Source organism: Python bivittatus, unplaced genomic scaffold (genome assembly GCF_059951505.1).
Source record: "Python bivittatus isolate LINGU-HERP-01145 unplaced genomic scaffold, Pbiv_v1 ctg000020_np1212, whole genome shotgun sequence".
Classification (NCBI taxonomy): Eukaryota; Metazoa; Chordata; class Lepidosauria; order Squamata; family Pythonidae; genus Python; species Python bivittatus.
The window spans coordinates 30724065-30740751 of record NW_028277030.1 but is presented as its reverse complement, the minus strand read 5'-3'; the positions used below and the strand labels follow the sequence as shown (position 1 = coordinate 30740751).

The following is a 16687-nucleotide window of genomic DNA, read 5'->3' as shown; positions in this document are numbered from 1 at the left end:
GCTCAGGAAGCAAAGGGGATCTGTTTTACTTCTCATTCTTGGTAAATTTACTAGAGTACCTGGTAGCTCAGTCTGGCAAGATAAATCAGAATGTAAAAGCACCATCCTATGCCGCCTTGATTTCAGACTATCTCGGTCTACTTTTTTGAACTACAGCAGCCCTTGTTTTCCTGGGTGTTTTTATTTGCAAACCAATTCAGCTTATTTCTGTACTGTGGAGCCTAGATTAAACAAAAAATGCCAAATTCCTTAGTGGATTGCCTGAATTGAGATTACATTTTTGGAATCTAACTGTTCCTTTTGCAGAATTCTTTCTTTCTTCTTTTAGTCTGGTAGTTGCTAAAGAAAATTTCATACTTCTTCCACAACCTCTTTAATTCTTTTTAATACTGTTTTTAATATTGTACTGTTTTTAATACTGTTTAATATTGTTTTCTTTTAGTATTTGCAACAATGTCATTTTCTATGTCCTTATCTTTCCCAAGATCATACAGGTGTACTTGATGTCTGCTTGGGGCAGTACAATTCAAGGCACAATCACGGTATCAGAAACAGCAATGTTTCTGTCATTCCAGTTCTTCTTACAAATTATAGAGGATTCTGAAGTTTTTTTATGCATCATATAGGGATGTTTCCACCCCACCTTACTTAAATCCACAAAAACCCTCAGATTATTCGTTCTCTTAGCGTTTATGCCTTCTTTATTTTTGCACTTTATTCCAAAATTTGAACTTCACTCAAAGATCCAACTTTTTTGAAATCTGGTTTTAGATATTTACAATGGAACCATCTAATCAATGAGACATAAGCTAGCATTATAGTATGCTATTATAACTTCAAATGGTATTCTGCAAATATAACAATTAAAAACTGGGGGAAAAAAACATGCTACAATTCACAATTTGTCAGACTTGAAGACTTCTTCGGCTACCTTTCTTCATTTCACTTGAAAATCATATAATGGACCAGCTACTATTTATCTGTGTTGATAACTATTCATTATAAGCTTACGAAATTCTCAGTTGGTTTGGCCCAACAAAGTGGCATTCAAAAACCCTGAACTCTCATTAGTAGCTTTATCACTTCATTTGACAAGTTCCTTTTATATTTCAGTTCCAAGATGTCCACAGATGCCTCTTAAATGGTTATACCTGTCTTTCTTGCATTGGCATATCCAAAATGCCCATGAATCTCTATCCACCTTATCTATGCTATGATTGGCTGCCTAACAGAGTGCCCTTTTATAAACCAGAAACTTCTGTTTGTAAATACTAAGATTTTTTTTTTAAAGGAATGGCTTTCATCATATCTTACTTGAGTTCCTGTGAGCTTGTGGCCAGCATACTTCGAATACTTTTATCAGCCAGTGGGCAGCCAGACAGACTGTAAAACAGGTCAGGACAGTCAAGTAAGTTGATATTCTTTTAAGCCAAGATTTTCCAAACAAACACAACGTTTAAAAATTAAATTAAAAAATTATAATGCAGAAAAGCGATGGGGCGGGCAAGTGCTGCAATATTACATTTTGTAATATAAGTTAACCCTCTGAATATGTTTAACTATAAAATGTATAGATTTTTTAAAAAACAAGCTTATAGGTATAAAAAAAAATTAGTGATCCATGGGTTAACTATTCTAAAAAGGTAAGAATTTCAAAATTTTAGTTGTTTTAAAAGAAAAAAGACGTTTATACAACACACAAATTAGCATGCTTTTAAGATCAACATTTATTACTCAAAGGGTTAACACATAGTTCAACATTTTTACTTTGACAGCATTGTTGAGGTAAGCTGAAAACAATAAATTGAAAAGACAGAATCCACCATGAAAAAAATGAAGTCACACCTTCTATGTGAGGCGTAATTACCAGTCACATGACCACTCCCATCACACCCTGGTGTTGGACATCTGCCACCAAACAAAAACAAAAAACAGCCAAAATAGTAAGTATGTTTAAAAAAAACTTTTAAAAGTTTCATTGTTTCCAGTTTAGCTGCAATGTCTGCAAGGGGGATTTAAGCATCCTATCAGAAAAGCTGCAAAATGAACAAAATTCAATGAAAATGGCATCTCAGTACAATATAGCATCATTAGGGACAAGCAGCTTCATCACTTAAACTTAACTGACAGTCTGAAACATTTATATGCTGCAAATGCTGCATGCTCATACTGCAAGGCATATATGTACTTGTTTATTCAGATAAGACAACAAGAGAAAGATAAGGTTAAAAAGGAGTAAAAAATAATTTCACCTCACATTATGCTTACGTTATTAAATCCTTTTTATTCTCTTTGCATTGAGGATATTTGGGTTTAGGACTTGGGATGGTGACTTCCCCAGGATACCTTCTTTCTTCTAATGCCTCTTGGAAAGGATCTAAGTCTTCTGGCTGTAATGAAGGGTAAGACAGAAACTACATTTAATAGAAGGCCGTAGTGCCTACCACTAAAAATTTCCAATCAAGTCAAGACCTTTCTCTCCAGAAAGGTCCACAAATAACCATTTTGAAATGTTTACAGTGCAGATAGCATTCTTGTATTGCAGTGAAAGGAATGGTTTGCATGAACTAACATTCTGCATATCTCTCATGGTTACTTCGTACAGCACATTATTTCATTAAGGCGAATGCTGTTTCAAATTCATGCCACTTGGTAAGAGCACCATGTGGTTACCATAACTTTTATAAGATGGTGCACCACATGGAATAATGGTATTACATTGGAAGCTTCTGCGTTCACAGTACCCACAAAGGAAAAGTTCCATTAAGGGCACTTAATGTATAGTATAAAGTGCCAATCCTTGTGGTAAACTACCAACAGATATTATGAGAGCCACATGGAAACTTTGCCATGAGGAAGCAATCTTATGCTGGAACAAAAGCTGACACCTTATCTTCAATGTTAATTGTATAACTGAAAATACATTTGTCTAAATGGTTTATCAGAAATCTGTTTGAGATATGGGTGTATGGTTCATATACAAGACTCCATGAAAAGATAGCAGAAAATGATTTACACAGAATTTGGATAAAATAAATTACATTGTATATAGGCATGGATAACATGTAACCCTCCAAATACTACTAACTACAATACCTATTAACAAATATGTTCTCAAGGTACTGAATGTGGAAACATTCAGTTCAATTTGCTGATATGCATTGACACAGATATTCCTGTAGTTGGTAGTGTAACCAAGGGTAAGACAGTTGCGGGCAAGTATACATCGGGACCACAAAACGCAGCATCCATACCAGGATAAAAGAACACGAAAGGCACTGCAGACTACAGCAACCAGAAAAATCTGCAGTAGCTGAACATGCTCTCAAGCACACTGGACACAAAATCCTATTTGAAAACACAGAGATACTGGACAACACCAACAGCCACTATACCAGGCTATACCGGGAAGCCATTGAGATTCACAAACACCAGCACAGTTTCAATAAAAAAGAGGAGAGTCTAAAAATCAACAAAACCTGGCTACCAATCCTGAAAAATACAGCCTGCAAAAGGTCAACAAACTCAGCTCAACCACCAGGACCTGTGAACAGTTCACACAATGAACTTGCTAATCACCCCCAGCAGCCCCTCGTTAACAATTCAATAGAAGAAAAAACCCTGCCTAATCCCCAGGAAGATACACACAGGTTCTAACACCAAAATAAGCAGCCACTCAGTAACCCAACCCCACCCACACACCCCCAATCCCCCCCTCCCCCCCCCAGATCTCTATAAATACCCACAGAAGGGTCACATCACCCTGGGCACAGAGAGAACTGCTCCTGTCTGTGCTCCTGCACTCTGAAGATGCCGGTCACAGGTGCTGGTGAAACGTTAGGAAACAAAACTTCAAGACCATGGCCACACAGCCCGGAAGACCCACACCAGCCATCGTATGCCGGCCATGAAAGCCTTCGACAATACATGGTAAGACAGATTCTTTTTCTTTTCAGCCCCAGAAAGAAGCTGATCACGACCAGTATTTTTCAATGCCTGGTTTGTCTCCCATTGGCAATTGCCAGTTATTCAGGCACTGCACAGAACTGCCTACCAGAGAGCTGAGAAATTCCCCAAATACCCTTTGAAACCCAGCTGGATCCATTATGTGTCTGGGGAGGACTATCCAAACAGATCCCCTGGCCCCAAGGAGGTCAAAGTGGCTAACAATTTTAAATGGATCGAGGCATGATCTAACAATGACAATGGGGTAATGGAACCCCCTCCATCTCCAGATCATCTAATATCTGCTCTGAGACAAAAACAAAGTCTAATATATTACCATTTACAAGTGTTGGGCCCATGATTATTTGAGACAAGCCCATGGTTGCCATGGAGTATATGTTCCCAAGCCTTGCCAGAGTCTGCCTCCAGGGGAGGAAAGTTAAGTTCCCCAGCACCAAAAGGTGGGCGTTCTTTGCCACCCTCCTGAAGACCAATTCCACGAGCTCAGGGAATAGGGTAGTTGGTACACCAACAGGATCCCAAGCTAATATCTACAACCCAAGCAATCATATAGGCACTCACAACCCACTACCTGAAGAATGGAGTCCCTGTTTCTTACAATCAAAGCCAACCCCCTCCCTGGCCTTGGCATTAAGGTTGCTGAAGGACTTGAAACCCAGCTGGGCAGATTTCTTTTTTTTAATAACAATTTTACTAGAGTTTACATATACAAAGATAAAAGACTAATACAAACTAAAGAAAATATAAGTAAAGAAAAGAAAAAGAGAAATGCAAAGAGCTGGAAAAAAGAAAGGAAAAAGAAAAGTAAAAGAGAATATATAAAAGATTACTCCCCCCTCTCTCTGGATGAGATACTGTAAACAACTTCAGTAACTTAACAATTTCTCTAGTATTTCAAAAGAAAAAGAAAAAAAATCTCTTCTTCCCAATAATCAGAGTATAAAAACTCATCATTCAGTTTAATCAACAAAAGTCTAAAACCCAGCTGGGCAGATTTCTGACAGGATGACATTGTCACCTTTACCCAGCCAAATTTTAGTAAAGCATTTAGATCTGCTGCCTCATCCAACGCCAAATAGTGGATGAAGGTGCTCTTGTCACAAACAGATCTGGCATTAAACGTCAGCACCTTGAGGCCAAGGGCACCAGCAAACTAGTCACCTGGTCCTCACTATAGGAATAGGAGGAAACATTATTGTCTCAATGCTTTTCTTACTGATAGCATAAAGGTAAAATACAGCCATGTAACAAGGCATTTTTTCTGTCTTTACTACTACTTTTTAATTTTGTAGTTATCACAGTAGCAAAAACAAAGAATTAATATAATTCCATTTGTTCCTTGCTTTGTTCATATATTAGCTTAAAATGAATAGATAACAGATTCCCCCAATATAAAGACAAAGAAAATACTACACATGAGGCATGGCTTCTGTTTCACTAACTAATTCTTGCATAAACATTCCTCAGCTTTTCCAAAAATATCCTACCATTGAACTGTGACATTACTGGACAAATGAAAGCGCCAGTTCCGAAAAGGATTTAAGTAAATTATACCTCGACCAGCTGAATGCATTCCTAGTATAAATAAATACATAATGAAACACTTCAATCAACATTTTTAAAAAATTATATACAGGAAAGTATCTTTGCACAATCTATTGTTACTAATGCATTTCACCTTGGCGGTCTTTGGAAACCTAATAGCTGAAAGCAATGCTGGAGATGAAAGAGACCTACATTAATCTCCTTGGAATCATCTTCATCTATCGTGCTAGGCTTCATTTTTGTGTAGTCCACAGGCAAATCCCAGCAGTCACTCTCATTCAGCTGGTAACACCTGTTATTCATCACAGCCTGTTGTTGCGGTGACATCGGTTCCAGCGGCGTCAAGATGGTGCAGCAGCCATCTCGCTGTCGTTGCTTGTTTAAACTCAAGTCCAACGTCCCATTTTCATCAACCTCCATATCTGGGTTCTGTTTTAAAAACACACACACACACACACATACACACACAACATATATACCAAAGAAGACAATTCAGCTCACCACCGTCAATGTTTCTTCAGTAAAATGAACTACCCACAAACAGTTCCATTTCTCAGCAGTGTTAAAACATTATAAAAGAAATATTTGGAAAATATTTCGCTAGGACTGATTTCACCCTTCTGATTGAGTTCTTGATGTGCCCAATTCTTTGAATTAAGGTCTACATGGTTCTGGTTTGACTTGGAGCAACTTCTTAAGGCAAGAACTGAAAAAGAACCACTGAACGGTATCAATTTTAAAGGTCGGAAAGAATAGCAAGCCTTTTTCAAGTCAACAGCTACAGAATCAGGAAAGAAGAAGAAACTTTTTCCACGTCCTCAGTGCAGACGATACCAAGCTCAACCAGTAAGAGGCACAGAAACTGAAATGTGCACTCCACAAAGTCGGTCTGGGGAGTCCTTTCAGCTTGAGGAAGAGAAACCGGTCCTTGTGTTCCCCGTAGCGACTGAGGAAAGGCGGAGGAAAAATGAGGCATTTTCCACTTGCCTTTCCCTCTCACTTTGCCCTTTTCTACGTGGAGCAAAAATAGCATTTCTGTCAAGCCTTTCTTCACAGGTGACAAGTCTGGGGGTGCCAAGAGATGGGTGATAAAGCCAAAGGATGGAAGTAGCCCATCTTTCAAAAAAGATCCTACCTCAGAAATCCTGTTCCCAGCCTAAAAGGGAAGGACCGTTTTCCAGCCACGTGCTTTCCTCATTACAGCTTCCAAAAGACTCTCCCACAGAAAAGCTTTTCCCATTCTTATTATCGAAACAAACCATACATCATTATTCTACCAAAAGATCTTTCCTAATCAATTCCATTGGATGATTCCTTCTTAATGACTGGACGTGGCGTTAACTGCCCCCAAAATACCATTTTGATTTTAAAAAGTGACCCTCTTTCTTTCTTTTAAACTAATCTAATCTAATTTTTGTTCCCAAATAAGGTTGAAGTTATTAATATCAGGGGGGGAAAAAAGTCAACCCTCTTTTTTAAGAAATAATAAACTGAACTGAGGGGAAAACTGAACAATAATAGAATCTTGATTCGACTCAAGAGATGCTCTTTCTTATATTTACTTCCACAGTCGCACAGTCCACGTACTTCCATTCTAGAAAACTGGAAAAATGAAATAAAAACTTAAAAACACCTTTCTTCCTCTTTGAAAGAGCAGGCCTAGAACTGCAGAAACATGATTCACCCTCAACTGTTTGTTTGTACGGCCCTCTAGCGGCCGCATGAGGGAAGCACAGGTTTACCAGGGTTTTATACAAGCAGCAAATAATTACAAGACCTTAAAAAGAATGACATTTCTTCACAGTGAAATACGTTTAAAATATGTTTTCTTTTTCAGTCTTAATAAATTATCTTATTATATCATCCTGATTGTAAGAATTTATGTTTACTTTCCTCTTCTTTTTGTGATTAATCCCTTTCATCTTCGGCCGAGCGGTTATTAAGAGAGCACTGTAATTTTAAAGCAGTGCGAGACAATGCAGCGCGATCAGAGCAAGGGAAAGCCTGCAAGCTATGACTGCAAGTCTTACAGGATAGGATGAATACTTTGGCTGTAATGCCAGTATGAGGCTGAGATTTATTGAGTCAGAATTGTACTAGTTCTTGTTTTCATAGATGAACAAAATTGGCCTTCAGAGAATCAGTATGGCTTTGGGTGGAGCAGCTTTTATGTCTGATCCCAGCATGTGAACAAGACTTGTGTGCCCATCTGTCAGATTCTACCTAATTCTATTTGCTGTGTGAAAAGGCACCCCTTTTCCCCCTTCAGCTAGGCATTAGAAGGGCTGGCATTACAAACAGGCCTCTTTCCAGGACACATGGAAAGGCAGGGGGTCACCTGCCACCTTAGGGCAGGTGGTCAGAAACAAGAGGAGGATCCTCTGCAAGCCTAACAGAAACTATGGAAGAGATCTCTTAAGTTTTATCATAAGCATGCCTTTGATTTAGAGAGGAAAACACTTTTAAATAATAAGCAGCATTGAAAAAGATACTTCTTTTAAGGCTGCCTATTCTAATTTTCATCCACTAAACACATGAGTAAACTTTAAAATGTTTCCAAGAACGTTTAGGTGAAATCTCAGCCTTCGTCTATGTCTCTCTTATGACATATTGAAGTCAGTTGTCCTGGAATATTTCCGCCTAAATTTAGCAGTCTTGACTGAGATCCATGTATCCATAAATATCACAAATAACTTACAAGATGAAGATAAAGTGGGCTGATGTTTGTTACAGATGTTTGTGGGGCACACTTATGTATCTTTTTAGTGTGCTTTTAGTGTATCTAAGGACTCTATCAAGTCAAGCTCAATTTCGCATGACTACATAGACACATCCATGTTGTTTTTTTAGCAACAATATAGAAGTGTTTGTCACTGACTTATTCCAGGATGTGGGTTGTGTTTTTTTGTTTTTTGTTTTCCCTCTCTCTTTCTAATCTAGTCTACAGCACTGGGTTTTCCTTGGGATCTCCCATACAAGCACTAACCAAGTATGAATCGATGTAGCCCTGTCATCTTAGTGCTGCCATCCACTATTATACTGGTGAATATAAGCACCCGCTAATTAGCTCTATGAAGAAAGCATCATATATTAGCCCTCTGAGGTAGTCCAGACAAGAAGCATGACAATGAAGACTAACTCTATCTTTATTGTAAGGTTACTGTAACAGGATCTAGCAAGTCTGAAAGTACCCCTCCCATTCCTCACTAGTAAATGTGATACAGACTTAATAAATATGATGCAGACTTAGTCAGATATTGTAGGAAGGACTGCTCAAATAATCTTCATATTCTTAGAAGATCTCACCCGTTCAGAAAATAGTTAATAACAATAATACAGCAGCTTTTGTTTGAACTTTTGCTGCCTGTTTTTAAGCTACTTATTCTGAATAGGATTGTTTCAGATTTAACTACTGGATTGTTACAGTAAAACTGCAAAATAGATTTAATGCTCATTTGGGAAAAAAAATAACCGTAATTGGCAGCTTTCCTGAATTCATCAAAGATTCCTGTATTGGTGCACCAAAGAATGATTGACCTTTGGGAAATAACACACAGAGATATATACAAATATGCAAATGTATTACCCTGGAACAAAGATCCTGAGGTTTTGTGGAGAGGTTCTGAGGCATCTCCCTGCAGCGAGTGGAAAGATTCAGGATAGCCGTAGCAGCCATGTGCGCTGCTTCCATGTCATGGGTATAGTCAAAGCTGCTCTTGCTGCAGGTACTGCTGGCGCTACTGCCTCCTCCACAGCTCATATTGCTGCTGCTGCTAGGCGCATAACTGCTTGTTGTGCTGCTGGTTGGGCTCGAATTTTTACAGTAACGTTTAGCTGCGGAAAGGAAATAGGACAAGAATGACTCAAAAGGACTCTATGAACAGCCATGAAAATGCAATGCAATCTGCAGAGAATTATATTCAAAAGGAGCTGCACTCCTCCATGAAGTTTTTATAAAATCTGTGTGTGTCTTCTTGGCCCATGCAATGTCAAAAAAGCAAAGTAATCATCTGCAGAGTATTCTATTGTGACAAACAGATCAGATTTAGTGGAAGAATCGACACTGCGGACTTGGGTTTACTTCACTTTTTGCACTCTGGAATTTCTTGCAATGAAGGGGATAAAAAAATGCTACAAACAGGCAAACAAATAAATGCATTTTATTCTAAAGCAGACTTCCCTGTCCTAATGCCCTCCAGGTCGTCCCACTGTTGGCAATATAATCTAACTTATCCAGAAGCACAAGAAAGAAATCTGTTAGTAACTTCTGACATTATTGAGACCAACACCTGGCTGGTTAGGAGGAAGGAAAGGACAGACAACTTTAATGTTGGTTACCTACCAATCCCATTAAAAGAGCTTGCACAAAACTAACAATGTAGAGTATATTCCTGAGGCTTGATACAAAGAAACTCACTTCAAAGAGATTTTGCAGCCTAAACAAAAAGATGGCACTTCTCAATCAAATTGATTTTCAAATCAAATCAATCTAGCACATTATAGCTAGAAAAGCCTTCCATGTGTTTTCAAAATTTCATTATATGTAAGTTTACTTGGAATTTTTATTAAATTGGATTGGCTCCAAGATAAGGGTGAAGATTTAGTGAATGGCCACTGTGAAAAGTGCAAAACTAGTTTAGCATCATATGTGAAAACAGTCTTAGACAAGTGCCTTCAGTGGTGTCTGCAGGATGGATCAAAAGCCTGGATGGATATTGCGGCAGTGTGATTCAAGCCCCATCCCTCTGAAAGTGTCAGTACATTTACAGAACTGCTTGACTCTTCAGAGATTTTGAGATACAGGAGAAAGCTTCCATCTCCATATTAGGTAATGTTGAAAACCTCCTTTCTTAAACTTCATTCATTCATTCATTCATTCATTCATTCATTCATTCATTCATTCGGTATGGTTGCCCATTTCAAATTCATGACTCATTCACTGTAGAACTTGGTGGGATCTTACATAAAATCCATGGATTTAGAGCAACAATTATGTCTGCTAGTATGTGGCTATATGGTAGATTGACTGCTTTGTTTAGGATAAAAATTTTCAAAATAAATTTTGATGACTGTAGGTTTCTCAAATATAACGGCCTGAAAAGTAATATTTGCTTTTGAACTCAGTCATCTAAGAAACTGATGTTTGTGTTGATTCAAACTAAAAAAATCTTTTTAGTTTAGCTTAACTTAATTTGGACAATCACAGTAAGATCCCAAAATAATTGGTGGTGGAGAAATGCCCTTATCCTGCCCTGCAACAAAATACTGAGGACAATCTTGAGGTATAAAATCACTTTGACAAAAACAATGATTGCAAATACAATTCAGGGAGTCATCCAAAAGAACAAAAATGCAATAATGTGAAGTTGCTCTTACTAAACTTAAGTATGGCATTGACTATATCTTGCATCCAGATTAAGTATTGACAAGCATTGATTCTATGCTGTGTCACAGATAAAATTCTCCTGAAAGTATGGGCAAACATAAAAATATCACAAGTTGTATCAGACCAAAGTCCTGAAAGTCTAGCAATCTGTTTCCATAATGGTTAACCAGATGCCTATACCATAGAACTGTCACTTGCAGAGCCTGAGTGCAATCCTACCCACTGCCTCAGAAACTGGTAAAGAGACATATTCCACAGAAGATATCATAATGAGGAAATGCTAAGATAACAATCTCTATCCTTGAATTTCCTTTTTTTATAGCAGCTGGATACTGGATCATTTTTTTCACTGAGGTATCCCTTCTAACTCCAAGATTTCTTTTCTAATCTGTCACTATCATCTCAGACCCCATCAACATATTGGGGTAAGGATTTTTACCCTAATATTAATAAGTAGCAAAATATCAGATTATTCATACCTCAGTTCCTCAATCAGGAATAGTATAGTTCCTGAATGTGAAAAAGTCATAAAAATAAGTAAATACCAATATAAAAGGAATAGGTGTTCTATTAACTTGTGCAAAATAAACTCATCAAACATATTGCTAACAATCTGCTTTTAAATATTCATTGGCTTGTTTTTATGTTAGAGCTATTATTTTAAAAAGAGCCACTTGTCAATCTCTACTTTATATGTTAAGTGCGTATCCACCCCACTACACTTTTCTTGATGACCTTTGATACAAACTTTGTATCAGCATTAAACAGAAGCTCAGATATCCAGTGATTCGTGTGTCAAACATCTGACTCAGTTTGTAACTCAGGTTTAATGCTGAATCATTCACAACACTGATTTGGGTTTAATACTCAGTTCTGTAACAGATATTCAGATATAGTAGCTTCGAAGGGCAGGATTTTGTCCCCAATTATGATTTCATTATTTTATTTACAATTACAATTTGCAACATTTACATTTTCCAAAATTATACTGGCTTTCAAAATCAGTATTTTGAATTTTGAAAGTCAGTATAATTTTGGAAAATGTAAATATTGGGAGAGAAAGGGATAACTATTAAAAAGGAACACTTGTTTATAGTTTATAACCTTTCAAGACCACAATAGAAAATAAAAAATATTCTGTACTACTTCTCTCTACCACCATCTCATGGTCATCATAATTAAAAATTAGAATTTAAATGAACTCAATAAAAGGCAGCTTTATCTGATGTATAAAACCAAATACATTAAAGAAAAGTATAGCAAGCTTTGTAAAAAGATTTAAAAAAATAAAAGCATGGTGGAAAGAAAGGAAATAGAGGATGAAATATTATGCTTTCAGATGAACCCACAACTTTTCTGTAACTTCCTATTAATTTTTTTATTTATTAGATTTATATCCTGCATTTCATCTAGAAGCTCAAAGCAGCATGTATGTGCTCTTTCCTTCTACTTTTCCCCACAACAGCAACCCTTTCAAAACTGCTTTCCTATTTTTTCGGTCCTGTGACTTTTCACCAGCCGTTCTCCATTTTCTTCTGATAAATCCCTAATTTTGGATTAGAATGACCAAGCAGTGCCTTTTAGCGAAACACCTCTACCTCAAAGATATATGGGTATATGGCTGAATTTGCATATATAACAAGAAGCAATAAATACTGCATGACGCTGTTAGAAGTATGTATCAATTTATAGTTGAGTAAACCTAGATTAAAGTGCACTCTCTTCTAACACATCCTTAGGCATCCACAGCTAAGCAAGACTGTATCAAAATAACGACATGCACAGTGATGTAATGAACTCTTCCCGTACATACTTGTACCCCAATATTTGGTGCAAGCATATAAATCATAGGTTTTATACCATGATGTTATAATGCATGTTTTATTACTTCCCCACCCTGTAGATGCCTTCAGTCATTTCCATATTTTTTATGTCTAGTAGCACAATTTAGTTTAGGTTTGTTCAAATGTTTATTGTCTCTTGTTTAATTTTAAGTGCAAAAGGATGGATAGGAGAAATAGTAATTCTCAGAATTTATTTAACATAGTTGTTTAACTATTTCATTAATGATCACTACACATATGTTATAAAATCTCACACCTTGTACCATACAGGCAAATTTGAGACCATTCTCATTAACAACATGTTCACTTCCATTTATAACCTTTCACTCCATCATTAACAATCCAATTCAGCAAATCCAAGTAGAATAAGTCTAAACTTTAAGCGCATTCCTCAGCCACTGGGCTTTACTAAGAGTCTTATTTTTTTTAACTGAATTGAGGTTGTAAAAGGATAATTCTCTGATCCTGCCTAGGCCTTAATTTACCCAAACAATGAAGATGTAATCCATGCAAGCTTTTGTGTGTGGAGGCTTCAAGACATACATGCAATAGCAGTAATCCCTTTCAAAATCCCACAAAACAACTGGTATCAGCTTATGAAATGTGCATATAAATTAACACCAAAAAGCAAAACACAGGTCAACATTTTCTTCCCTACTTCTAGAAATGAGCGCATTCCTCAGCCACTGAGTTTTGATGCTATTGTATTAAAATATTTTTATGGACAACAGCTTTCCTAAACTTCACTCAGTTATATGCTCATCCTGTTAAAATTACAAAAGACAGAGAGGGCACTGTGTTACTATGATTTGGTTTCCCATTTATTTCTTCCCTTTTAAATGTATCTCAGATTATGAGTTCTAGAAATCATCAGTGCATAAAAAATAAAATCTATTATTTTATTTTTCTGTGGAAGTTAGCATATTATGAATATGTGTTAGGTACTCAAATGGTTCTATTACCCAGAGGTCTATCTGTAATTCTCTGGCAGCAATCATGCCATGTCCCAAAAGCTAAGCTGGAAAAACCTAAGTCTATATTGGAATGGGTGACTGCATACAAGTGCTATCTACTATGGATTTTCTACAAACTACATCGTTACTAAGAGTTGACACAGACTTGATTGCACATAATCAATCAATCAAATGAACACAGCACCAGCATGTTGGATTTGGGGGTTTTCTGCAAAAGACTAATATGGATACCCAGCTGGAAAAGGATAATCCATCTTTATTGGGGGAGGGGGAGGCATACACAAGCAGAACTTGTACTGCCATCCTTGTATCTATTATACACTTCCCTCTTCTGTTCTCACAGCTGAGAAACAAAATTTCATGCTAACTATCAGTAGTACAATTAAACAGACCATGGAAAGCTATCATTGTAGCAAAACCCCAAGTGTAGGGGTTGAAATGTAGCTCATGGGTATTTCTGTAGTTCATAGTAACTTTTCCACTGGAAAAAATAAGGGAAAGGGTCAATTTGAAATGTATTCTACGCTTTAAGAGCAGAAGCAGATTTTACACTGCAATTTGGTCATATTTATACCAAGCTTCATTGAAGGGAAGATCCAATGGAAAAGACCATGTTTTATATACAGAATGTGTCATGTTTAATCCCTACCATCTTGAGGTAAAGATACACAAATTCCTGTCTAAAACCTGGAAACTGATCTGCTACTGTTGACCATGTTAGGTTAGATGGGCTGCTGGTCTGACTCAATATAAGGCAGCTTCTTACTTTCATATCATTTTAATAATGTAGTAATACATTAATTTAAAAAGGTACACATTCACGTTCTTCACATTCTGCGAAGTAGTTACCTTGTACAATGGCTATTTTATGTGTGTGTAACAGCTAGACAGTGTAGTGGTTAGAGCACCGCCCTTTGACGTGGGAGACCGGGGTTCAAATCCTGGCTGATACCTACCTTACCAGTAGGGGTCCTTGGGCAAAGACCCCCTAATACTTTACCTACCTACCTCAGATATGAGAGTGACATGAACTAAGAGAGTCATGACGGCTCAGACGTTGCCTGGATTAACAAGGTCTGTGCCAGATGTTGGGGAACCAGGACAATCTGACAACAAGTGGGCTACTGGAACAAACCACACATGGATGAGACAAGAGAACCTGGAACTGATGGAATGCTACTACAATAGTAGACCTAATGAGAGGGGATATATGAAATGTATGAGGGAATTATGGATGGACAGAAGACCTACATCCACACTAACTGAGAAACAGCTACTTACCCAACACTTCAACATAGTGAAGAGAAAGCTGCTCTCACAACTTGAGATAGACCAACTGCACATTACATTCCAGACTCAAGAAGACCCAGAAGAACAACTGGATGTGTAGCCAACCCCTGAAGCTGGAACATCATTACCACCCCTGATATGAGGCATATCATTTTTTTCATATATATATATATATATATATATATATATATATGAATGAATGAATGAATGAATGAATGAATGAATGAATGAATGAATGAATGAATGAATGAATGACTTGGCCTCTGCTTCTCTAGAGGCCAAGAAGATAAATGCCCTGTTCTCCAAAGAACCATCCAAAGTGTACTCTCAACTGCAGTGCAACCAAAGAGTAACAGCTGAGCCCCCAGCAGCGGAAACTGAACAGTACTGGAAGAACATATGGGAGAAAGAGAAGACACATAACACCAGTGCAAAGTGGCTGCAGGACCTGAAAGCAGACCACAGCAATCTCCCAGAACAGGAACCAGTCACCATCACAGTAGCAGACATCCAACAGTGGGTCAAGAACATGAAAAGCTGGACAGCACCTGGCCCGGACATGATCCACACCTACCGGCTAAAGAAACTAACAGCAGTGCATGAACGCCTAGCAGCACAGATGAACCAACTACTAGCAGCAGGCTCCCACCCAGACTGGCTAACACAAGGAAGGACAGTGCTGATCTTGAAAGACCCTCACAAAGGAACAGCACCATCCAACTACCATTCAATAACCTGCCTCCCCACAACATGGAAAGTTCTATCAGGCATCCTAGCTGCCAAGCTACAAGACCATATGGGCCAGTACATGAGCACAGCTCAGAAGGGCATTGGGAACAACACCAGAGGCTCAAAACACGAGTTACTCATAGATAGGGCAGTCACCCGAGACTCAAGGTCTAGGCAGACCAATCTGAGCACAGCCTGGATTGACTACAGGAAAGCCTATGACTCAATCCCACACACATGGATCTGTGAATGCCTGGCACTATACAAAGTCAACAGGACACTAAGGACCTTCCTCAAGAACTCAATGGGACTGTGGAAGACAACACTGGAAGTGAACTCAAGACAGCTCACACAAGTAGCCATCAAGTGCGGCATATATCAAGGTGATGCACTGTCCCCACTGCTGTTCTGCATGGGCTTAAACCCCCTCAGCCAGATAATCACAAGGTCTGGATATGGGTACAAGTTCAAGAGTGGAATCACCATCAGCCACCTCCTCTACATGGTTGACATCAAGCTGTATGCTAAGAGTGAACGAGACATCGACTCACTGATCCACCTGACACGGATCTACAGTGAGGACATTGGGATGTCATTCGGACTGGAGAAGTGTGGGAGGATGATAGTAAAGAGAGGGAAGGTAGTTAAGACCGATGGAGTGGAACTACCAGTGGGCCACATAGCAGACATAGAGACCAGCTATAAATCCCTTGGTGTCCACAGTCACACGGGAACCATGAGGAGGAAGCAAGGAAGACAGCAACATCCAAATACCACCAAAGGATAAGACAGGTCCTGAAGAGCCAGCTCAATGGGAAGAACAAGATCCATGCCATCAACATGTATGCCCTGCGAGGAGGGCGGAGCTGGCGTCGCGGCGATACGGCGGGCGATCCTGGGTTCCCAGGATCGCAGCCGATATCTCCTCCCCCGGACGGTCCCGATGGACCTAA

The 16687-nt window shown here is 38.4% G+C and overlaps 1 protein-coding gene across 1 annotated transcript in view; it reads right to left on the bottom strand.

Moving 5' to 3' along the window:
- MYT1L (myelin transcription factor 1 like) overlaps positions 1-16687 on the bottom strand; it is a 237386-nt gene that overhangs the window by 39241 nt on the left and 181458 nt on the right. Inside the window, exons 12-16 of the mRNA XM_088136652.1 lie at positions 9098-9345; positions 5704-5940; positions 2269-2390; positions 1846-1908; positions 1315-1383 (exon numbers count right to left, since the gene is read on the bottom strand). Of these exons, the coding sequence (XP_087992778.1) occupies positions 1315-1383; positions 1846-1908; positions 2269-2390; positions 5704-5940; positions 9098-9345 (739 nt within the window). The remainder of the gene's footprint in view (positions 1-1314; positions 1384-1845; positions 1909-2268; positions 2391-5703; positions 5941-9097; positions 9346-16687) is intronic.